The sequence below is a fragment of the Colossoma macropomum genome, unplaced genomic scaffold (genome assembly GCF_904425465.1).
Source record: "Colossoma macropomum unplaced genomic scaffold, Colossoma_macropomum, whole genome shotgun sequence".
NCBI classification, from domain to species: domain Eukaryota; kingdom Metazoa; phylum Chordata; class Actinopteri; order Characiformes; family Serrasalmidae; genus Colossoma; species Colossoma macropomum.
In genome coordinates, this window is record NW_023494793.1 from 34,158,457 (window position 1) to 34,184,447 (window position 25,991).

At 41.6% G+C, this 25,991-nt stretch overlaps 1 protein-coding gene across 1 annotated transcript in view; it reads left to right on the forward strand.

The window, feature by feature from the left end:
- The first annotated feature begins 811 nt into the window (after positions 1–811).
- Positions 812–25,991, forward strand: part of slc6a8 (solute carrier family 6 member 8) — a 46,158-nt gene continuing 20,978 nt past the window's right edge. Inside the window, exons 1-4 of the mRNA XM_036579340.1 lie at positions 812–1,830; positions 17,497–17,628; positions 17,932–18,196; positions 20,503–20,635. Of these exons, the coding sequence (XP_036435233.1) occupies positions 1,590–1,830; positions 17,497–17,628; positions 17,932–18,196; positions 20,503–20,635 (771 nt within the window). The 5' untranslated portion in view covers positions 812–1,589. The remainder of the gene's footprint in view (positions 1,831–17,496; positions 17,629–17,931; positions 18,197–20,502; positions 20,636–25,991) is intronic.

Sequence of the window (25,991 nt, forward strand, 5' to 3'; positions counted from 1 at the left end):
TTCTATATTTATGTTTACTTTTAGTATCTGTTTACCTGAGCATTATTTACCTAAAGTGTTTTGTAGTAGGCTACTTTCCACAGAAAAACGAAGTTGAATGGAAATTTTACAGACTGCTTATCGCTGCCGATGGCGTGCTCGTATTTGGGGCAGTGACACCAGATGCAGTTCACTAGTAATTTTCCATGAAACGCTCTATACCGCCGTCCATAAGTCATCGCGTCTCGGTAACGCAAAGGGCAGTGAGTGGCTTATGATTAACCAAGATCCCGCCTACTGACACAGGATTGGTTAGTGGCATATTCCTCTTGCTGCAGTGGGATTGGCCAGTAGTGCTCCACCTCCTGGGTTGAGATTGGCTACCAGCGTTCTGAATCTAGCGCAAGGACTGACTAGTAATATTACCTCTTTCTTCTTGCCGTTGAACTGGCTGGTGATGTCCCTCCTCCGGCGGTGTGATTGGCTACCATTGCTACATGGCCGTTTGTCTGATCGCCAGAGAAGTCCCGCCTTCCTGCGCTATGATTGGCCAGTAGTATCTCCCCTGGCGCTGTGATTGGCTAGTAGTATTACTCTTTTTGCTGGGATTGGCTAGTAGCAGCTATTCCCGCCTCCTTTTTGGAGGATTGGTGGCTTAAGCGACCGTTAGCTGACAGCAGCGCAGGAGAGGAACCAATCACAGCGCGAAGGATGATACGACTAGCCAATCACAGCGGAGGAAGGCGGGGCCTGTCGGAATTCGGGCGGGAAAATGAGGCACGCGCGTGTTTGTGAGGAGTGGGGAGGGGGTGGTGATGATCTCGCGGTGACGAAAGCAGCCGCAGCGCCAGTTAAAGCTGCGGAGCGCCTTCAGAGACTCAGACAGAGAGAACCGCACAGAGGACGATAGTAGGCGGAGGATAACGTAGAGGACGATGGTCTAGGCGAAGGTTTTAGGGGAAATTAGGGAATGTAATTCGTTTACATCCGTCTTTTTTTGGTCGGAGTGCGCCAGAGTCGCTCGGGGATTTCGGCTTTTTTTTTTAAACCGCTCTTGTTTTTTATTCCGTCTCGTCGTCCGTCTCCTCTTTGAGAGATAACGTTCCCATGCGATTCTTCAGACTCACCTTTAAGTGTTTCGTGGATTGTTTTTGAAGGTGCTATTTTAATTCGGTGTCCTTTTCTTTTCCTTTTTTTAAAACGATCGTATCCCACCTTTATTTACTGTCATTTTGCAAAAGGAGAAGCAGACGAATTTTGAATTACAGGAACCCCCCCTTCCACTCGTTGCCAATTTCGACTGTCAACGTCAAACAAACAGACAAAAAAAGGTTTGACATTGAAAAACGTGATAAAAAAGAGAAGGTGCGTTGTAACGAATATAACACTGCAGACTTGACATTGCCTTTTTACTGACAAAGGCAAAGGACCAGATCCTGTTTTAAGCTAAACCGGGTCGCCAAGAGAAGAACAAAAGGACATTCTGGTGTATCAGATATTTAAAAAAAAAGGAGAAACAGACTTTTGGGGTTATTTGGGAATCCCAGTTAAAAAATAATACTAAATATCTAAATAAATAAAACCGCTGGTGAAAACAGTGAGGGTCAGGGATGGAGAAGACGGAGTGCTGCGCCCTGAACGTGATCCTGGCCGAGGAGGAGAAGAAGGGTCAGCTCATCCCCAATGGGAACCATCAGGGTACTAACGGGACCCTGGTGCCCCCGGTGAGGGCGCTCCCGGAGCGCGAGACGTGGACCAGGCAGATGGACTTCATCATGTCCTGCGTGGGGTTCGCCGTGGGCCTGGGCAACGTGTGGCGATTCCCCTACCTCTGCTACAAAAACGGCGGAGGTGAGTCACCTGATCATAACCAATGATATGCAGTGATGAGTGACGAAGAAGCGGCGCGATGAGCGAGTGAATTACAGTGAAGGGAGCCTTTAAAGCCCCTCCCCCCGCTAGACGTCACAAGTCAGAGAGGGGAAAAAAGCTCGCGGAGGGTAATTTCCTCGCGCGAGACGTTTCATTCATTCATTCATTCATTCTCCTCAAACATCCTGTTTTAGTGCTGTCTTCCACTCTGAGTGAGAGACTTAGTGAAATTAGGCCTCTGTTGTGTTTTTATGGTGTCAAAATACCAAACATGACTGTAGGGTGACCCATAATGTGACTTAGCTACAATGATATGACTGGAATGCACCATAAAATGTGTTTTTTATTATTTTTAGCAGCTGGGAAACACATCTGCCATACTTTCCCTCCATTATTTGATTCATACTTCTCTACACAGACTTGAAAAAAATGACCTCTCCACCTAATGTTCAGTCTGGATATACTGCAGTGTCATGAGAATAGCAAAGAATAATAGCTGAAGGCACAATGAAATGGTCTTAGTCTGGCTAACAGTCCAGGGCTCCATCAGAATGAGCTTCGTTGCACTTGTGTGAACGAAGACGCGGCGTCCAAATGTGCCCAGTTTCCTGGAGTGCATCCAAAGCTCAGTAACTGAATGGGTTTAGCCTACATTGAGGATGAAGCTAGCAGCTAGAACTCACTAAATGAATGGACATACATTGGCATTGGAGGGTTAGAAAAGAAGACCACTTCAGTGTGTCTGCAGTTTAGATATTCACTGTTTTGATGCTCTGTGCTTGGAAAATCATCAAAACAAAGCCATCTCTTGCGTAATCAGTGCACTCATGATTTAAAATGATATATCACTCCAGATAGTCCATTAGACCTTTGCTAATTATAGGCCTGTAGATGAAGAAAATAGCACATCCTGACCAAAGCAGCAGCAATCATGTGGTCATTGTGCTGGGCATTAGCCAATTTTCTTACAGTTGAACCACGTAATTAGCCTATGGTATGATTTTCATACCTACATGCCCGTCCTTTGACTATCAAACATGACTTAGTCTGACTGAAAGGTGTAAGGTGCCCCATAGTGGGACTCAGCTACAATACTATGAACCTTAAAATCGTGTTTTTTATTATTTTTAGTAGCTGGGAAAAACATCTGCCATACTTTCCCTCCCTTATTTGACTTATATGTCTTTACACAGACTTGAACAGTGACCTCTCCACCTATTGTTCGGTTTGAATGTCTGAAAATACTGCAGTGACATGAACAGCAAAGAATAACAGTGGCCTCTGTGTCAGGCCTTCTTCTTCTCTGTATGTTTTATTGGCAATACCCATCTCACCCTGTGGCAACAGAAATGTCAAGGTGCTCAGTGTTGTGCTAGTACTCAGGTTTCTGTTCCCTTTAGGTTTAAAGGGATCCTCAGTGTTAAAGTACTGCTCCTTACATTGTACAACAGGATAGTGGGGGTCGGTGTAATACTGAGTGAATTAAGAGGCAGTGTGAAGCCCCGCCCTTCCGTAACACGTCACGACTCAGTGAGAAACCTCGCGGAGGAATATTTTTTCGCGCGAGACGGTTCGTTCAATCATTCATTCATTCATTCATTCATTCACTCACATCCTCATTCGTCCGCTCTCCACTCGACTGCGCGTCTGTTTTCTGTGCTTTATTAAGCGGCTGTGCTGTGCGAGGCGGCTGCGCTGCTGCTCTGAGCTGCGGTGTCTGCTCCTCTCCGCCTCCTGCAGCAGCAGCAGCAGCAGCGCTGTGGTACGTGTCTAACGGAGCGTAAGCTCAGCGTGCCAGGCGTGTCAGGTGACAATATCAGGATTTATTCTTCCTTTTTCCGCCGTTAGAGGCGCAACCAGCACTGAGATGATGCTCGCTGCGTGGTAAGCGCGCAGCATTGCGCATGTGTCTCAAACGGAAATCAGGACATGAGTATTGCGGTTATACTGAAAAGAACTGAAATCGACTTCATTTATAAAACGTGGGGAGTTTTATAGACTATCTGTCTATCTATTTGTCTATGTATCTGTCTGCCTGTCTGTCTGTCTGTCTACTTTGAGCGAGACAGCCTACTTTTGGATGCTTATTTTAAGTGAAATGCTACAATTAAAAGTAGCTCAGTTTAAAGCTTAGTAGATCTTAAAGCAGAAACATTGGTTCAAGTATCTATATTATTGTCATGCCATGTGTAATATATTGTATATATATTACATATATTATTACGTGTGAGTATATATATATATATATATATATACACATATATATATACACACACATATGTATATGTATGTCTACATATATATATATATACAAGTGCACATATAAATACACACACACACACACAGACACTCGTCTGTTAGAGGTCACGAGAAAGGACGTACAAGACAAGCATTTAGACTGAACCCCAGTGACCTTGAATGGTAGTGTTACATCATAGTCACAGCTCCTGCTTTGTGAAGGCCCTTCAGAAAGTTGCCCCTTCACTCTAACACACAGTGTACTCCATTGCATTCGCTCAATCGACTCAGCATGAGTGGAGCTGGGCTCTTATCTGTGAATCATCATCAGCTGAAGGCACAATGAAAGGTCTTAGTCTGACTAACACTCCAGGGCTCCATTAGAATGAGCTTTGTTGAATTTGTCCGAACGAAGACGCTGCATCCAAATGTCCCCAGTTTCCTGGAGTGTATCCAAAGCTCGGTAACTGAATGGGTTTAGCCTACATTGGCATCCAACACTCAGTAAAGAAATGAGCTTAGGCTAGCAGCTAGAGCTCACTAAATGAATGGACATACAGCATTGAAGGGTTAGAAAAGAAGACCACTTAATTGTGTCTGAAGTTAAGATATGCACTGTATGGATGCTCTGTGTTTCAAAAAGCCATCTTTTGCTTAATCAGTGCACTCATGATTTAAAAAGATATATCACTCCAGATCCATTAGACCTATGCTAATTTCAGGCCTGTAGATGAAGGAAATAGTATGCCCTGTGCCTACATGACCAAAGAAGCAGCAATCATGTGGTCATTGTGCTGGGCATTAGCCAATGTTCTTATAATTGAACCACGTAATTAGCCTACGGTATGATTTTCATACTTACAAGCCCATCCTTTGACTATCAAACATGACTTAGTCTGACTGAAAGGTGTAAGGTCCCCCTTAATGGGTCTCAGCTACATTAATATGACTGGAATGAACCGGAATTGTACTGAATTATACTTCTTTACACAGACTTGAAAATTGACCTCTCTACCTGATATTCAGTCTGAATGTCGTAATATATTGAATGTCATGAGAATAGCAAAGAATAACAGTGGCCTCTGTGTCAGGCCTTTTTAGAACTCTGTATATTTTATTGGCAGTACTCATCTCACCCTGTGGCAACAGAAATGTCAAGGCACTAAATGTTGTCCTAGTACTCAGATTTCCAATCCCTTTAGTTTTGAAGGGGTGATCTGCTTTTGTTTCCTTCTGGTTGTTTGTGGAGAGAGGACATGATCTGGGTTAGACTGTACAGGCCGCCCCATGACTCCGTCCCCTGCGGTGGGCGAAAAGGGCACCAAAACCAGCCGGTGGGAACGGAGCAGGGAGAGCATCAATTCTACTCGAACAATAAGCGATCCAACAGGGACCTGCCAGCCCGAAAGGCAAGATGCTTGATAAGGTGTCTAAAGGGAATTGTGTGATTCTCTGAAATGTCTCTTCCCAAATACTTGCTTTACCCCCAACAAGGAGCTCTAAGGTTACCGGACTGTGTTTGTCCCGATTCAGGTTGCCAAACTCGGCATGACTGTTTTCAGAACGCGCACATTCTTCACAGAGCCCTGAAATGTTGTGCCAACTCAAATGAAATCTCCCAGGTAACCTTCTTGTATAAATAATACAACTCTCACACATTCTTCATCCTGTTCAGATCAGGCTTATGAAGCACTTGCAGTATTTACTTTCAGTCTGTGGTGTTTGCTGTTACGTCATACCCGTTTTAGGTTATTCAAACATCTAAGACAAATTTACTATTAGTTACTCAAAAGAATGTATTTTCACCTTTTTCAAACAGACAAGCAGATTTATATTGACTGTTTGCAAATCTGATGGATTGGTGAGATCAAAGATGAGTGTGATATAGCTGTATTTATATAGTCCAACCAACGGCCATTAAGTACACATTATTATATAGAGACCAATGGCCATTAAATACACATTATTTATTTATTAGTTTCAGAAAACATATCTTAGCAGAAAATGACACAGAAGCATCAACAACTGCTATCTTTTATAGTATTAATGCTCCATTCCTTGCCTTTATTACAGCTTTCATTCTTTTCAGGAGACTTGCTTTCAGTTTTTCAGTCGTAGAAGTTGGTTTGAATTTTTCTGCTTCTCACGATCAAATAATCTCAAACACAGTCAATGATGTTGAGGTCTGGACTCTGGGATGGTCAGTCTATTGTTCTGAGAACACCAGCAGCCTCTTTGCTTTTTCTTTTTTCCTTCAACTTTTGCCTACCTTATGTAAGTCAGTTATCTTGTATCTAATCTAAAGTCCTTTGAAAATGAATAATTTATACCTGTATGTACGTAATGGCTGTATATATATATTCAGAGTATCCATACACCACAAAAAAGTATCTACAAATGCATCAATACATCAGTACATCACTTTAAGAAGTAGTAGGATAGTGGAAGGATAGTTACTTTCCAATTCAGGCCCAGCTACCCATATATTACTGAGCTTAAGGGGGCACAGCTAGCCATAATATGTACAGTAACAGCAGTTTTTGATCCATGTCTCACTTAGAAGCCATGAAACATGAATATGCCATGAACCTTTATTTCGTCCATGTAACAAATTGCAGGACAAATTGGACATATACCATTCATCTGTCTGGAGCATCTTGGTTTCTTCATAGCTTAAATGCATAGAAAATTATGGAAAATTAGTTCACTTTTTCCATCTGCGTGAGTTCTTGCACCAAAAGAATGATTATACATTAATGGATTTGTTTTTACTATGTGTCACAGCATGATTAATTTGTTTTTTTCTCACATATATACAAAAACAAACTCCAGAAAACAAGCTTCAGCATCATAAATTTTGATTTTATTTGGAACACAAACCATGTTTTAATTAAATTCCAATTATACATGAATAGCCAAGATCTTTGACAGCCGTTTAGGCCTACAAGGTTTCAACATTGCCTGTTCTCACGCATCCATCTTTATATTATCCGATGAATTATGAATCTCTGTCATTTCATGAATAATTGCATGCATGCTTGCAGGAAACCCTCGCTAATGAGTTACAGATGTGGACGTTTGCAGCCACACAGGTACAGAAATGTGAGTTGTAGCTTTGAGTTTAGTACCATTTGATAGTGCTGGCAAATTATTCCAGCGGCTGTTTTTCTTGCATACAGATTAACTTCAGTGATTAAATTTTAACCAGTATGCATTTACTTGAAATTTAACTTGTAACATGATTGTTCAGCGAAGCGTGTACCATTAACTGAGTTATTTACAAGGCTAATGTATGTCCAGCCTACCAACCAGGACACCTGTAAAACTACTACACATACAGAACGCTTCACTTGAGACAGAGGCCAGTTGATTGAAACATTCATTGGACAGCCTGACTATAAGCTTCTACCACGATAGATTACATAATCCTTTGCATTGCTAGTTGTCTCCAGAGGCTGAGCAGTTCTTGCAGTGTCATTGTTGCTCACTCTTGCATCTTCACGTTTCTCTGGGGTTAATTGAATTCTTTTGCACCTCAGAGCGGCTCATCGCCACCTGTAGCCATTAGCAATTCTCTGTAGCCCTTTAAAGAACTCAACTGATGTGAATCAAACTAATTATCTTTAATGCGTCCCTTGTAGTGTAAATCTTTGCAATGTAAAAGCTTGATTTGCATTGTCTCGTGGCAGTTGAGGCACTTCTCCTTTCAGACACGTTTCCTGAATGACAGCTCGGTATCACTATAGCTGCGTTCCAAAGCCTAGGCTCCATTTCTCAGCCGCTATGTCATAGCAGGCCATTCCAAAGTGAAGGACCCTTCGTATACAGCCTAGAGATGCAGCCTACGTTCTGAGTGATTTCAAGGACGCAACCGATGTATCCTTCTAAGCCTTTGGTTACCCACAGTTCTCTGCACACGAACGACGCAAAGGAAAAAAAAACAGCACCACAAAAATGGTCGAAAACGAAGTCGTTGGAGCAGAGTTTGTTTTAAAATATAAGTTGTTCACGTACTTGAATTCGTCTTCGTTACCTTATAACGTGTAAATAACTGACTAATTAAAGCATTCGTGCCTATATCATATATGGTCCATATATCATATTTTATTTAGATGTATTTGCATATATGTAGTTTATCACACTACATTAGAACATCTCCTCCATTTCCGAGGAGAAAAGAAAAAGCAACAAACACAAATACGGGCTCCATTTTCTCTCACCAGTTCCCGCCCTGGTGATGTCACCACGCAGCCTCGTTAGGACTGTTCCATTTGTGTGACCAGTAGGCTGCTAAGGAGGAGTCTTCATAGGACAGTCCTACCTTAGGACCCGCACTACCTCGGCTGCCGACTAGGCTTTGGAACGCAGCTTATGTTTCAGAGCCTGTGGTCTTGTTGGTGCATAGCTCAGATGTCCCAGTCCTTTCTTATTCTATGCTTATGATGTAACTGTTACAGGTTGGTGCGTTTGCATGTAATTCTAGAATTGCTAATTCAGGTTTAGAATTTGATGGTCACCTCGTTGTTTTAGCATAGATGCTATTGTGGCATCATAAATAGTAACTCTTTTATGTAACTAGCACTAGTTATTAGTTGCGTGCTAAGAACTCTTGTGTATCAATACTATTGTTGCAACGTAAGTAGAAATCATTTTGGGAACATTCCAATCACAGTGATGTTACTACCTTAGATAGACATAGAGAGAACTACATTGCTGATGATGTCAGTCAGTGCCACTTGGCCACCATACTGGTACTCCCTCTTCATGCATTGAAAAAGCTTTGTGTTGAAATGTTTTCTGAAAAACTGCAAAACACTTTTGCAAACTGCTTATTTGTGAACATACTGACTCATTAAAGCACTTAATGAGTGGCCTTAATTGATGTGAGGATGTGTACTATATGAAATGTTATTTTCTCTGTAATCTATAACCTGCGTACACTGTAAAAATGATTCAGTGTTTTAATCTAAAAAAGCAAGCAACCTGGTTGCTTTAAAACACTGAATCATTTTTACAGTGTAGTTAAAAGTGTCAGAGAATGGGTCATAATTCTTTCCTTCAAAGACCTTAGGGTTCCTTGACCCTGTTCCACGTCATTGTGTTAAAAAAAGAAAAACAGACTCTTTAGATGCGACTGCTTCTGTCAGGCACTACTTCAGTTGGATCCTTAGTGTCATCAGTTTCCTGGCCTTGCATTAGGAATCAATAAATCCCATGAACACCATTTTTGAAGCTCCATCTACCTGTGAGTCCATCTGTAAGATTTAGTCACCTTTCCCTGTTGCCGGGCTACTGGCATCTTTCCATTTTTCCTTTCCATCTAGTGGCAATAGATCATCAGCAGGTAGTAAAGAGCTGAGAGGAAGACTCTTCACTCTTCATCCTGTGCATCAGTGTTGTGGCCACATAGCCGGTAGATTTATGATCACTGCAGCAGGCCCTGTCACTGTTCCAAAGCTGGTTGATTCAGGATATGCACAGGCAGGACAGCTTTCAGAGCCAAAGAGCTTTATCTTCTGCTACTGACTAATGCTAGCCAGCTGAGGTTTTTTGTTTTCTTATTGATATCCCTGAGGTAAAAGACCAAAGTAGAATTTTCGTGTACTTTTTAACAAAGACAGCACATGCTAGCAGTTCATTGCTGGCCTGTTGTCAAAAATGGCATCCCATTGTTTGTTTTTTGGCAGACTTTATCATTATGGGTGATTCTTATCTTGCTCTGTAGGCATACACAAGTGGCCATTTGACCAGCGATGCACATCCGCTATGACAGCTTTAACTGAGTTAACTGAGAATTCGAAGGGTTTGTTCAGCTCTTTCCAAAATATGAATCTTATGAAAACTCAATTTTTTTCCATTTTAGTAGGGAGGCATGATGGTTTCAGAATCATATCAGTAAAAGATATCCTAATCGGAAAGACATTTAGATTTGACCAATATTCCAAACTCATATTTGATGATGTATTTATTGTACTGCTGAAAAAAGGAATACTTAGTTATTGCTGCACTGCTGTGCTAAAATGCCAGCATAATTCATATTACTGCATTTGTAGCCCCCTACAAATAATTGTACCATTCTTCTGTAATGCTAATCCAGGAGGATCTAGTCCTGGTTTTTGATTTTTTCCAGTTTTTTTTACCCAAGTTAATTAATTGTAACACAACAGAATGCTATTTTACAATTTTGTAACATCAACTAACAGACAACTAGCATTGTGCTGAGTGATGGGGTAGAGGGAGGGCCAAGCTACCCACCCAGGGGAGCAAGGCCAGTTTTGGTTCTTTGGCTGAGCAGCTGCACACATGCCTGAGATTACTAAGGGGTTTTGTGGTGTAAAGTATGCAGCTATTGGACTGTAGAGCAGTGGAAATTTGTGCTCTGGAGTGAAGAATCACACTTCTCTGTCTGGCTGTTGGATAGATGAATCTGCGTTTGGTGGATGCCAGGAGTACACCTACTGGAATGCATGGTGCCAACAGTAAAGTTTGGTGGAGGAGGGATAATGGGTTGGGGCTGTTTTTCATGGTTTGGGCTCAGCCTGTTAATTCTACAGCATACCAAGACATTTTAGTCAACTATATATAGCCCAGCTTTGGGCAAAAGTTTGGGTAAGGCCCTTTCTTTACTCAGCATGACTGTGCCCCTGTGTACAAAGTGAGCTCCATAAAGACATGGTTTGACCCCACTGGCCTGCGCAGAGCCCTGACCTCAACCCCACTGAAAACCTTTGGGATGAACTGGAATGTAGACTGTGAGCTAGGCCTTCTTGTCCAACATCGGTGCCTGACCTCACAACTGCTCTTTTGACTGAATTGACACAAATTCCCACAGACACACTCCAAAATGTTGTCTAAAGCCTTTCCAGAAGAGTGGAAGCTGTTATAGCCGCAAAGTGGGTGGGCAACTTGACATTAATGCCCAAGGTTTTGGAATGGGACGTCCAACAAACTCATATAGGTGTGAAGGTCAGGTGTCCACATACTTTTTGCCATATGGTGTGTTTTAAAAAGAGCATCACTTCATTCAGGCCTCTTGAGGTGTCAGAAGTGAGGCAGTTGGGTTAACGCTGGCCCTTTGCCCCAACTGACATCAGTCCCTCACCCCACGTGGACAAGCGATTAAGAAGAGCGTCTGTTAATCTTTTAATCCCGTTTCTGACTGGGGCTCAACCCAGGTTGCTTTAGGGTTCAGGCAGGGAGGGACTGAACCCATCCTCAACTTGTGCAAGCATTCAACTGTAGCTTAGGTGATGATGTCCCAGGCCATAAGAAAAGGCTTGTTCTTTAGCATTGTCAGCATTAACATTTAGTTGCTGTTCATTTTGTCTAGTAATTTATAATTTATAAATAAAAATGGTTTAAAAACATCCCTCATCTTTTCTATTATGTGAGAAGTATCACAATGGATTTTATTAGCACACCCTTCTTTCACCTGGTTGGCATGTCTCAATTCTCAGTGATCTTTGCCCCATAGGCTTATTGATATTAGCATAGCGTACGTGCACAAACAAAGCTTACCTAGATAAATGCATGAATGAAATTGGCTCTCCCCCTCTATTTCACAGTGACCATGAAAAGAGAGCTGATTTTAAATGTTTGTTTACAAATGTTTGTTTGTCTTTGTAGTGAAATGTGAATCAATAGCCTGGTCTTCAAAACCACATGGCTGTCGGCAACCACATGTTGTACAGAAGTGTACCAGCAACATGTGCACTAATCTCAGCACAAAGAATGAACCCACTGATCTGAATAGCATGGAGCTGACAGGGAGGAGGATAATTGTGCTCAAGTAATCCCATTTGCAAGGTTTAAATTAAGGGAATGTGGTTGAGGATGGTATATGTTGTGGTTCAATTTGTGCTAGCAATAGACTCAAATAGGCCCTTGCTGAAATCTGCACAAAGCTCCTGAATGCTAATTCAGTGCTTCCTAGCAAATGAGAGATTTCCAGTGGCCCTGCAGTGTCCAGCAAAGACCAGCTGTTGCGATCTGCAGCACATACTCAAGGCAATAGCTTGCCAAGGAATACAAAATGATAAATTCCACAGGGACTCTATAAGCTCATTAGACTGAATGTATTGATGTAGTGCCCATTTCCATGTGCTGTGTGTTGGGGGAGGGTGCGGTAGGTATTTATAGCATCGTCTCATCACCATAGCACCTAGTGAGATTGGAATTGGACTGCGTTTTCACACCTGTTCCTAAGGCCTGTTCTCAGCCTTCATGATTATCAGACAGGGCGACACACCCGCGCAGGCCGGCCTTAGCCTCAGCCTGGCTGGACACTGCACGGCAAAAAGGATTCAGTGGCCTTGCAAACGCCTATCCTGTCCAGAATAGCAGGCTTAGCACATGCTGGCCACACCAGAGCTGGTTAGTCTATTTTCTGTACCAGTGTGGTTCATGTGCTGTATATTACCTGAGGAGCATTAGCTGTGCTAATTATAAGCGCAGCAAAAGGGCACGGAGGGAGAATGCTTGCCGTGGGAAAGGACAGCAGATGGACACGGCTGACAGCATGTAAAATTCATGGACTACATGAGCTAATCTCAAAAAGACCGAGATCAAGTTCTGACTTATGTCTCAAATAGAACGACACCAAGTAGTTGCATAACTGGACACTTGTAGGTCCTAGTGAAAATAATGGGCCCATGTAAATTGTTTGTTTATATAGGCAACCAGAACGCTTGGAGTGCCAAAAACTATTAAACAATATAAAAATATATGATAAATGATGTATTGTTTGAATGGAGTTTTTAGAGTTATAACTAATGAAAATGTAATTTTACAGTGATAGAACTGTTTGAACATGGACAACCGGATCAGCTGCATCGTGGATTAGAGGAAGATAAATGGCAGATAGGGCTGCTAATGTAACACTGATATAGGGTAGTGACTGAAGTAGATTATTAAAAGGCTTATATAATGGAAAACTGAAACGTGCTTACTTTTTAAAATAATTCAGTATACAGAAGTTGCCCTGTCTACTCATGTTTTAAGGAGTGTTTGAGCCCAAAATGCTTTTTGAATAAGAGCAGACAGTCAGAACAGAGATATGCAAGCCTTAAAGGGACTATATTCTACCTACACGTTTCTGGTATTTTATTTATTTATTTATTCATTGTTGCAATGCACTTATGACATTTGGTGTGGGTTTATATACCAAAAATGATCACAATTCATTTTCACGTCATCGTTTTCCAACTTCTCTTTATCCCTTGGAATTAAACTTTTTTTTGATACTGTGCCTGTAAGACTGCTCTGTATTGTACCTCATTCATAAAGCACTCAAAGCTGAAACACTCCTTACAACTTCAGTGTGAATGGTGGTCTGAAACTGCTCTAGGTTGAATAGACGCATATATAGAAATGTGATTGTTTTTGTGACATCACAAGAACAGTGCACTCAAAACGAGCTGTTTTTGCACTTTATTTTCCCTGTATGGACGGTATGATATGAGACATTAATGTTTTTATTTTCATGTTTTTGTTTCAAAAACATGAGGTTTTCCCTGACATTGGCCCTTTAAAGGCACAATACCTGAAACAACCTGGCTAATTAGAGAAAACTAATGAGGGAGAAAGAGATTTTGGAAATTTATTACAACTGTTTTTGCTCGGTAATTTATGTAGGATATGATCTGTGCAATTGGCCCGTCTGCACTGCTGTTATTTATGCGACTGATACAAAGTGAATGAGCTAATTCCTCAAAAATACAACTGCTATTTACAGCTGTCTGTGTGGGTGAATCCATCCTGTCTCCTCCAGTGGCAGCATAAACACGCAGCTTTGCGCTTCCAGTAAAATGACTGCGACAGGAGACATTATTACTAGCCAGACGCTGGTGCGGATTAGCTTGGTGAGAGAGAGAGAGAGCAAGAGAGAGTGAGAGAGTGAGATAGAGAGAGAGAGAGAGAGAGAGATAGGGGGAGAGGCTGATTTGCAAACAAAGAGCATGCCACTGAAATGACTGCTGCTGGATGATGTATGAGAACGTGAGTGCCAGCTAGCGCAAACACACACGGACATAACTCACACACACACATATACACACACACACACACACACACACACAAGAGCAGAATAAAGAAGCAGCGGCTGCGCAGTGGTGAGTCACACACACACACACACTGCGGAGGCTGGCGTCGTGACTGCTTGGAAGATGAGAGGAATCTAAAGCGGTGCAGCTCTAACTGTGACGGCTCGTAAAGCGCAATGATGAGGAGGAGAGAGAGAACGCTGCCATTATACCCTATTCATCTCTCTCTCTATCTCTCTCTCTCTCCTTACACCTCTCTCTACCTCTCATTCACCTTGTTTCTCCCTCTGTCTTTCTTTTTATTTTTCTTTCGCCCTTTTTTTCTCTCTCACTCCTCTCTCTCTCTCTCTCTCTCTCTCGTTCCCTCTCCCTCACCCCACCCTCTGTTTCTTTATCTCTCTCCCTTTTTGCTTTTTCTCTCACCCTGTCTCTCTCCTTCTATTTCTGTTCCCTTTCTCTATCTTTCTCATCTTTTCCCTCTCTCTCTCCTTCTATTTCTGTTCCCTTTATCTTCTTCATCTTTCTTTTTCTCTTTCGCTCTATCTCTTTCCTTCTATTTCTGTTCCCTTTCTCTATCTTTCTTTTTCTCTCCCCTTCTACTCTTCCCTACTCTTCCTTCTTTATCTCTCTTTCTATCTCTCTCTCCTTGTCCCTCTCTCTCTCTCTTTCTCTCTCTCTCTCCTTCCCTCTGTCTCTCTGAGCCCACGGCTGCATTTTCCTCTCCGCCTTTGCTCAGTGCGACTCTGCTTTTACGTCACATGGTGGAGTTCCCGTCGTCGAAGGCGTTTTTTTCTCCCTCATGCGAAATATTGTCATTAGTATGAGTCCGCTGTGCATTTTCTTCTTTTTCTGGGCTGCTTATCAAAGGCACTTTGTCTCAGCCAAAACGCCTCACTGCCAAACAATAGTGCCTGCTTTTCTGAAAGGAGCCCATGCAAAGCCTCCAGAGATGCCTGCCCATTCAGAAGAACAGTGGGGTTCTTTAGATAAATGCTACTGAATGATCATGTGCGTCATGTTCAGATCGGGGATGGGATGGTTACCGGTTTTAATGATACTTTAACACCCAATGATAATCACACCATTTCGGTGAAAGTAATAGTCGACTTATACAGCGCTCCCGCAGAGCCCACATCAGCACAGCTGTATGTTTACAGTAAACTGTGCTAGTGCTGGTGATAATTTCATGTTTGTTTAAACTGTGGTTGTCTGGTTTTGCAAAGAAATGTGAGCACTTCAAAAACGTCTGTCAGTATAATTAATACCTGTGGTGAAATGTGAGGATGCACTGATGTGGGTATTGTGGTCCGATGCCGATATTCTGATCTTCCAGAGGACACTAAATATGTCTATTGAAATATAGCGCAAATCTAAACATCTGTCTGCTTTTTTAAGCACATATCTGCCGATGTCCATGTGATTCTGATATCATCATGCATCCCTACTGGAATGATGTCAGTGTGTATTAGTGCCTTTTAAACCCTTCAAGGGCATTATAACAATACCATTATAACACCCTGACAAATCCAGTCACTGATACCATAATTAGAAATGTTCATATTGTCCCATTCCTAGTGTAAGTCTTTCCACCTTATGTTCCTCTTTTGGAGGTGTAGTCACAGACGCTACAGACGAGCCGGGTAATTTTCCGCCGAGTACATTCTGATTACAGCACCAGCCGTCCTGAGACAAAGGACTGGGCAGCTTGCGTATATCCGCTCCTTCGTGCCGTTTGGGAGCAACTGGCTGCTACCCTGAGCCTGCAGAGCCTGAGTTACGCAAGGATGCCACTCAGTGTGAACTGCTCTTTTCTCTACTCTTTCTCTCTCTCTTTCTTTCTATTGCTCTCACATACACTTGTACTACCTCTCTTTCTTTCTCTTTCTATCTCTCTCTCTCTACCTCGCTATCCTTTTCTCTTTCTCTCTTACCCTTTTTCTTTCACACTCTCTGTCTTGCTCATATAGACTTGTCCTATCTCTGTCTCTTTCTCTCTCTTACTCTTGCTATTTCAGTTTCTCTTTGTCATCTTTCTCTCTCTCTCTCTCTCTCTCTCTCTCTCTCTCTCTATCTCTCTCTCTCTCTCTTCCTCCCCTGAGGGTGACGGGTGACATCATCAGGTCTTTCATTCAGCGTGGCTCATTGTGTCGCTGGATAATCTGCATTAGACTCTGCTGCCGTTGCGGCTGACTGGTCCACGATCCAAAGCAGACCCCTCCCCCTCCTCCTTTAGCCACGCCTACCACCTCCCCACCCCCACCACTCCAGCTAAGGCTCTGCTGTTGCCGCTGTCAATCTCAGATCAGTCAGCTGGCGGGTTATTGCTGCAGACGGCTTTGGCTCGCTGCCTCATCGCCTGTATTATGTGTGATAATACAGGCAGAGCAGCTTCGCTGCCTCATCCCGAGCCACTAGCCGGGATGCAAAATGACTTGCTGAAAGTGCAGAACTGCAGAAAGGGGCCTCGCAACAAAATGGTGTCGCTGTATCACAGAGCACTGAACAGGAAAAAAGCATTCACACTCACACTGAAGATTTCATAGTCCTACAGCACTGGTCCTGTACAGGGCTCTGACGATTACTCGATTAAACTACTCGATAAGAATAATCGATTAACATGTACCTTCTGTCTTTTTAAAGACTCCTTTATGTGTCTTTTTCTTGTTAGGTATGTTGGCCTTTTTAAAGTGGAATTCCACTGATTTTTCTAATGCTTAAGGTGAAAAAAACAAGGAGTGTCAATGTCTGAAATACAAATATTGTATTTTCTTTATCCAGAACAACGTGTGAACCTACACGTTTTCTGAGTTTGTATATGTACACTTTTTTAAAAAAAGGAGCAGAGTTGTCAGTAAAGTACTGTATATTTACTGTAAATATATTACAGTATTTTACTGTATATTTACTTTCAAAGTAAAAGAATTTTATATTATTTTACTGTTTATTCATAATATACATACATAATTGATGTAAATTACTGTAAATTGCATTGTCTGATATGTTACTGCAAACCAATGCCCTATTCTAAACGCACAGTCTTTTACAGTATGGTCCTGTAAAATAACAAACCAGTATTTTATTGTAAAATAAATAGCACCAGTTTACATATAGTTGTCATATGTGTACTATTTGAGCCCTACAACAACTTGCATGTGTCTCTATGCCATGAATGGATTTTAAAAATATGTTTTAGATCAAAAGCTTATCGAAAAACTATAGTACAACAATGCCTCAGGTATTTGTAACCAATTTATGTAATATCTTTCTTTGAGGGAGCTTTTAGCTGTATTAAACTGTTTAGAAGTAAGTTTGTCAAGAATGAAGTGAACTACTATTTACCCATGGCTTCTCTCTCTCTGCCCTGCAGGAGTCTTTCTCATTCCCTACGTGTTGTTTATATTTCTTGGGGGTATTCCTATCTTCTTCCTGGAGATTGCTCTGGGCCAGTTCATGAAGGCTGGAAGCATCAACGTGTGGAACATCGCACCGCTCTTTAAAGGTTTGACCTTTTACCATTCAAGACACATACAGCCTCTAACAAAATGATGTTAAAATTTTACCATTAGTTACAATTACGATTCTTTAGGAAATGATTCAGTGCATTCAGTGCTATTTGAGTGGAATATAGACAATTCAAACAATACAACAAGCTTTTTTATAGGATTCTTGCATTTAATAGCTTGAAGAGGTGATTTTTGCTAAAACAAGCACAAACATTATTGAATATCAAAATCTATGCAGTTGAATTGCCACGATGCATCACACATCTCACCATGTTTTTTTTCTGTCTCGGTTGTTTCAGGACTCGGCTATGCCTCCATGGTTATAGTGTTTTTCTGCAACACCTACTATATCATGGTCTTGGCCTGGGGTTTCTACTACCTCATCAAGTCCTTCAGCGGCACGCTGCCGTGGTCTACCTGCGACAATGAGTGGAACACAGAGAGCTGCATCGAGATCTTCCGCCATGAAGACTGCCAAAACGGCACCATCGGCAACTCCAGCTTTGGGAACATGACCTGTGAGGAGTTAGCAGACGGCCGCTCACCTATCATTGAGTTTTGGGAGTGAGTTTTTTTTCTTTATCTATAGAGACATGAACGCTTATAAGTCTAGAGTTATTCGAATTATAGATAGACTTAAATAGATTTATATCAGTCTGGTATATGTTCAGTTTACACAAAGTACACAATTTTTTATATGTAACTACACAATTACATAATTAAATACATAGTTAGTCACATAATGAATTGTATTTACATTCAGTTTATATTCTGAAAATTAGAAATATGGCAAAAACAAAAAAGACCTTTTTTCTTTCCAGAAAACAAGACTATACACACAGCAACATTAAATCAAATTCACAAAGGTGATATGAATTAAAAGATCGAATCTGCATTCAAAAGATCTGCTTGTTTCAAATAGTTCAAAGAAAATATAAGAGGAGAACCATGGAGGTCCTAGGAGAGTAAATTGTTCTGGTTTTATTAAAACATGTATGGAAGCCACAATTAAGGATATAATTGCGTTAATTACTAAGCGTTGTCAGGGTACAGGGCTTTTATATGAGAGCAACAAAGCTTGTTTTAATTCCCTCCTGTCACTCAGTTCCTCTGCCCCTCGCTGTCCCGGCAGACGCGGCTGTAATTGTTGCTGCTTTGAAGGTCATCTCTTTTAATCTGGTCATGTGGTTCTGCCTTGTTTATATGAATTGCAGAATTGCAGTCTGTTGCAACCGTTTCTCTATAATGAGATTTTCTCAGATGTGTATTTTGAAGACAGCTGAGTTGGGCTGGCTAATTTACAGAGGTTAGCAAGTTCAGCTAACAGTAGCAGTAGTAGCTTCAGGCCTTACGACTAAAAGCAACTGGCATTCAGGCTTGTAAAATGTTTCAGAGCAACATTAAAGACAAACTTAAAAATACCCTCCATTAAGAGTCATTAACTGCAGAGGTTTGAAGGTATCATTTCCATGCAGAGTTGCTGCTGGAGCTGCCTGCACATTGGCAGTCGCAGAAATTGTAAACCAGCAGTTGGCTTTATAGGTGCAGGTGGTTGGAGTTAAGTAAGTCGTAACTGGTTCCGTTAAGCAGAGTGGAGTCTCAGTGACTCTTTGCTGTTTCTGATTGTGCTCTTGTAAAATCTGTTACAATAAACCAGTAGCAGGACTGTCAGTGTAAAAGCACCTCAGTGCCTTCTTAGAAGATGTCCTCCCCTATAAAGCCCAGCATGCTGATTTATAAAAACTTACTGCCTTACTTTGTTTTTGATATGTTTATTACTGCAAATTACACAACTAAATTGAGTAAGAGCAAGTCAAGTGAATCAAGGCAATCCTTTCCCATAAAGAAATTGAGTAAGCTCAACAATTCAGGTATTTATTTTTGGCCTACGCTGCTTTTTTGTTGTTGTTATAGTGCTTTTAAAAGCCACTGGTCCATATAAACATACACAAGAAGGCACAGCACAAAATGTGCATTGATGCAGGGGCAGTATGCACTTGCATTGCCTCTAAAATTAACAGTCCGTTTACTTAGGCTGTAGCTCATCACGCGAACTATGCAAAGGACAGACTATAAACTGTGCTATGCTTATGAGGCACAGCTTATTTAAAATGTGGAGCCATAAACAAGCTTGAGGCAAACAAGAAAATGCAAGTTCAGTGATGAAAAGATAACTTTTCCCCCACCAGATCAACAGTACTATAATGCTGTTTAAGTCATATGCATATGAATGAGCTTTGTCCATATATATGGCACATAAACTGTGTGTAGACTTGTGTGCCAAAAGTGGCCAAAGGTTTGGAGACACCTGCTCAGCCAGTGTTCCTTCTGAATTCAAGTATATTAATGGGTAGTTTGTCCCCTTTTGCAGCAGTAACAGCCTCAACTCTGGGAAGGCTTTACATTAAATGATGAAACATTGCTGTGAGGATTTGATTGCATTCAGTCGCAAGCGCATTAGTGAGGTCAGGTACTGATGTTGGATGATCAGCTCTGGCTCACTCCAACTCATTCCAAAGGTACTGGATGGAGCTTCTTCGCTCCAGAGATGTTCCACAGCTCAATGCTGGGGGGCTTTATACCCCTCTAGCTGACATATAGCATATGACATAGTGATCTTAGGCTCATGTGCAGCTGCTCTAGAGCATCCCAATTCAATTAGCAGTGCTTTTCTTTGGAGATTATACAAGCTGTATGTGCATAATTGAACATCTGTGTCAGCAATGGGCGCACCTTAAAGTAGCTGCTTCCACTCATTAGATAGGATGTCTGGATACTTTTGGACATATAGTTCAACACAAAAGTAGAATCTGTCCTATTTGCACCTGAAACATGGCTCAAGTGGCAACATATCCTTCCTGTGTCCTCAGGAATAAGGTCCTGAACATCTCGCAGGGTCTGGATGAGCCAGGCGTGCTGAACTGGGAGCTGATTTTGTGTCTGCTGGCTGTCTGGGTGATGGTCTATTTCTGCGTCTGGAAGGGGGTGAAGTCAACAGGCAAGGTACATCTGTCATCTTTTATCTCTCTCTCTCTCTCTCTGTCTCCCCCACCCCCTCTCTGGCCCTGTGGCTGTATGCTTTGGGCTTAGAGAGGCCACTGATCTCTGCTGTGGATGCTGTATGACTGCAGGTAACAGTACAGCAGCCACGTGCTTACCCTCAGATGCTCAATATACTTTTAGTCTGTTATGTAACACCTACTCACACTGATTAAAGGCACAGCGCACTGTATATCTGTCTCTTCTTTCTCTCTCACACTTTCTGTCTGTCTCTCTGTCTCGTTTCTTTTTCTCTCTCTTTCTGTCTTTTTTACTGATCGTCTCCCCATGTCTCTTACTCATCTGTCTCTTTCTTTTATTCCTCTCTCTTTCTCTCTTATGCTGAAGGGTCTTTGTCTGTGTCTCGGATCACTCTGAATGCAAATTTGATGTGCTAATGCAAATGTCCACTGGAAATGTCCAGTAGAGTCAATACTAAACCTCACTGAAGCCTTCAAGAACAAGGATCTAGCTCAGAACTCCAGCGCTCTACAGACCATCTGCGTACTAAAAAATGGTTTCTTTTTAAATGCTACAGCACATAAAGATAGAATATGGATTTGATAACTATATCTGCACCTTTGTTTCTTCCACAGTTTTCTTTTTGTGTCATCAAATGACAGCACAATGTGACTTTCTCCTCTAGCTCTCATTCGCATAGCTCCACCCACTGCTGCTTCTCCACAGCAGCCACAGAAGTGAGCAAGAGACGTAGCCATAGCAACGTCACTTGCCAAGTGGGAGTGGCTTGAGATATAACAGAGTGCCCCGTCAGGAATCTGGCGCGTGATTGGTCGTTGGGGCAGATTGTCTGCAGTGGGACGTGAGCAGGCTCTCGTGCAGATGGCCAACCGCCAACATCTCTCCACTTGGTGGGGTGGGGTGGGGGGGATCACATGAAAGCTCGCTAACAGAATGACTCCAGTTTATTTCTGGTGCATGTGCAGCCACCCCCTCCCCCAGGAGTCTTACAACCACATGCTTATGAGACACATAGCATAGTACATTGCCCTTGGAAAGTTCATATGAGACAGAATGGACAGTACAAAACTGAAAAAAGTGATGCATTTCATTTACACCACAGTTGTTGGCAAAAGTAAGTGAACTGAAAGATAAAATTGTGTTGATTGTGTTATATTTGAGTCATTTACAAGTGATGCACAAATTTGTATCAAGCAAATTCAGTGAATCACTTTTATTCAGCGACCATTCTAAAAGAAGTGGACAGAGCTCATTGTCCCAGAGAGCTAATTGGCTCTTTCAGAATCTGATTAAATAATATGAGAGGCAGAAACAAAGGGCCAGATTAGCCTAGATCTGGCAGATCAGGTAGGAATTAGAGCAGCCAGGAAGTAGTGTTTGTTTACTGAAGGTCCGAGTAGTATTTTTAAACCTTGTCCATTTCACAATTTTAATAGAAGACAAATAATGTCAGCCCACATCACTGACACATACCGTAAATCCAGATGGTTTCGGTTTTAAGAGAGAATGCACTGATCAGGAATCTTTTGGCTGAATCTGATTTCTTCAAGGCCAAGTTGGATGATTTTTGTTAGCTTGTTTTAACCTGTAGTTCACACTGTTTGGGCCAAATGAAAACACAAACCACACCAGAATACAGGGTGATTCAAAAAGAGGAACCAGCGCCGAACGCTCTGAGCTGTTGGAGGTTCACTGCCGATGAAAATCGTGTTGTACAGTTATGACGGATTCACTCTAATCTAAGTGGAGAATGCAAAACGATTTCTGCTCAGGGGTCGCCATCTCCTAGCAGACTGAAGGGAGCCATCTTCTGGTGACAGTCAGAAACTCTATGACCGCCTCTTTCAATTGGCATATGATTGGTTCCTAGACGCCTCACGGTTGTAAAAATATGGCGCTTTGAAATCGGATGAATCTTTTTGAATCACCCTTTATTTCCAGCCTTTTTCTGTTATCCAAAGTTGCAATAAAAGCAATATTATTTGCTGTTTAATGGGCCAAAATGGCATTTTATTCTTAAACGAAATATAGTTGCCTATTTAAATAACATAAATCAATTAAAGTGCTACATCAAATGTAAGAGGGAACTGACTATTTAACACAATGAAAACAGAGTTGTGCTGTTCTCCTATTTGAGGGCAAATTAGGGAAAGCTTGACTGCAACACCAGTGCTAAAGAAGAGAACGTGTAGTTTCAGAAGTAATCATGTAGTGTTAAACGCAGATGTTCAGTTAATGTTACACTCAAGCTTTTCTCAGTTTCAGTTCAGAACAGCTCAATTGAAAACTGTGGTGCATAAAAAAAATATTACCGCTCAGTGCTTGAGTGCTTGATTCAAACCGCAGCACTGCAGCCTGTGCCACCCCAATGAACCAGGCAGGCATAACTCTACTGCAGTAAAACTGCAGGAATGACTGTGTGGAGCCCATCAGACTGCCATTAACACACAGTGGAGGAGGCCGCGAGCAGAGCTTCAGACTGACATTTAGCCAACAGTCCTCCTGCTCTCAAGGTCACACTCACTTTTTGGTCAGACAAACAACTTTACTGTCTGCTCCTAAATACATTTTTACCAGCAGCTCCACAGTGAGACTGTCAAGGGCAGCCTGAGGACAGACCAAAACACTGGGCTTTATCTCCAATAAAACAATAAAACAATAACCTAACACAAGAGAATTGCTGGATCAGAGGCAATATATGTCATATGCTCTTCGTCTGTGTATGTGTTCACCTGTCACTTTGCACGTACCATTTCTAGACATTTTTATCAGCGTTTGTTGATCTTACCAAATCGATTATTAGATACCTTTTCCTCCTTTTAATCGTTATGTCATATATGTGTACATTAAGTATCTGGTTAGTCCTAGGGTTAGGATTAAGATCAGTGTTTATGGTTAAGGTCATGGTTAAAGTGTGTGATATGTTTAGGATTAGGTTTAGGTTTAAGTATGGTGTTGAGGTTAAGGTTAAGGTTAGAGCTAGAATGAGTGATAGTTTTAGGATTAGGTTTAGGTTTAAGTTTGGTGTTGAGGTTGAGGTTAAGTTTAGAGTTAGAGTGAATGATAGGTTTAGGATTAGGTTTAAGTTTAAGGTTGGAGTTGAGGTTATGGTTAGGGTTAGAGTCAGCAGTAGGTTTAGTTTTAAGTTGAAGTTAAAGTTAAGAGTAGGGTTAGGGATAGAGGGGGGGCTAAGTTTAAGATTAGGTTTAGGTTTGAGGTTGAGGTTAAAGTTAGGGTTAGAGTGAGTATTAAGTTTATGATTAGATTTGGTTTTGAGGCTACAATCATGGGTTGAAATGGATATTATGTTTATGATTAGGTTTGGGCTCGAAGTTAGGATCAAGGTTATAGGGAATACTAGGTTTAAGATTAGGTTTGGTGGTTGAGGTTAAGGTTAGCATTGGAGTCAGTGTTATGTTAGGGTTGGAGTTGATGTTAGATCTACAAAGCATGTTTTTAGCTGTTTATTATTTATTCATTTTTCATTAATGTTTCTGAAAGGTGTTTATCGCAGTGTGCCGTCTGAGGGCTGTGGAGAGAAGATATAATCAAATCTCTGTCGATTCATTGTTCCTCCTCTCCCTCTGCGCTCTACAGTCAGTGTCAGCATTTATTAGACGCCAGGATGACTCAAGGCTGGTCTGTGTGCTGTGATCAGGGGCAGTGATGAAAAATAGAGAGTGCCGGTCAGACATTACTGAGAGACTTTGTCAGAGACAGAGAGAAGGGAGAAAACCTGGAGGGTAAACCCTTATAAATCAAGAGTACTTACTTTCATTTAGTATTTAATTGTTACTTTCAGTATTCAAATGTAATTACATAATTACATCTTTAAGTACGTAGTGCGTTATGCAGTGAATAACACTTATAATAATATAATGCCTCTTCTATATTGTTATGTTATGTACTTTATTGGTCCTCCAAGGGAAATTCATCCTTTTACCAGCAGAGCAGCCTGAGGCTGTGGCCCAAGGGCACAACTAGGTATACCTAGTCAGTCGTGGGATTTGAACCTGCAACCTTCTGGTTAATGCTCACTTGTCCAACCACAACATGCTTTTGCTATTACCAGCTATGGGTTAAAGGAGCTCTAAAGGCTGAAAGAATAGTATGATCGAACATGCAAACATGGCTAACAGTAACTAGAAGCTAGTAGCCACCAATTTGCATCATTTTATTTAATGCTAACTGATAGCCGTTCACTTATATTGTCAGCAACATTAGCTTTTGTGAACTGTTTCTCTGAGTGTCTAAAGTGTTCACTCTGAATAGTGTCCCTGTCTCTGGGCTGCATTGCGTCATTAGAGTTCATTTTATTTTCCCTCTGGTCTCTGAGAGCGTCTCAGCTCCGCCAAGGCCATCCTCCGCCACGACAACAAGCGGGGCCTGTGAATAATAATAATGCTATGCTGTACGACAGCTCTTACAGAATGGGGGTGGGGGGTTTTGGCATGGCATGACTGTCCTACTTTCAGATGAGTATTTGGAGCAAGTGGAGGAGTCTGTTAGGAGGCCGCTGCCCAGAGAGCTCAGAAACAGAGCAGTATCATTAAGAAAGAAAACTTTCTCAGATAAAGCCCTGCCCCATATTGTCTGAGTGCAAGGTCCATGGTGTTTGAAATGCAGCACTGATTAGATAAACCACCTCCTCCACACGTTATCTCTGATGATCTGATAGATGAATAATGCTATGCCATAAATGTGTGCGACTGTGCACCCAGCATGTGATTGACCCCGTCCTTGCAGAAAAGCAGACTCTAGATTGATAATGAGTCTTTCACAGTCATAACGTCGCCTTATCAAATACACTGTGAGCACATTTAGCTGATATTGCTCTGTATCTCTGAATTACTATGTATAGCCAAGGCCTCTGAAGCTTTACTGAAGCTTTGCATAGCAAATAGCTTACCAACTGCCCTAAGATGGCAGTTGGTATATCAGCAGAACTGTCAATACTTAGATATGAAAGGAGCCATGAGGAAAAAGACACTAAAACAACATCAGAAAAGTAGAAATGGGCAAGATGGCAAAAAGCCATCACAATATTTGAAGATGTTTTCACAGTGTACAATAAATATCACAATATTTGGTTTTACTGATGTTTGATGAGTTAGATAAAATGCAGCAGCAGAGCTATTAAACAGGTATGCAAATTTTGACAAATTCTTTTGACCCGATAACCGACCTTCATTAATCAGCAATTAATCATTAACCAGCAGGTTTAAAATTAAGGATACAACCCATTACAATTATATAACAGAAACCTCCAGATTTAAAAGCTGACTGGCTGAGCTAAAAAGTCAACGAAATACCTGGAATATTCAGTGATACTGATTGC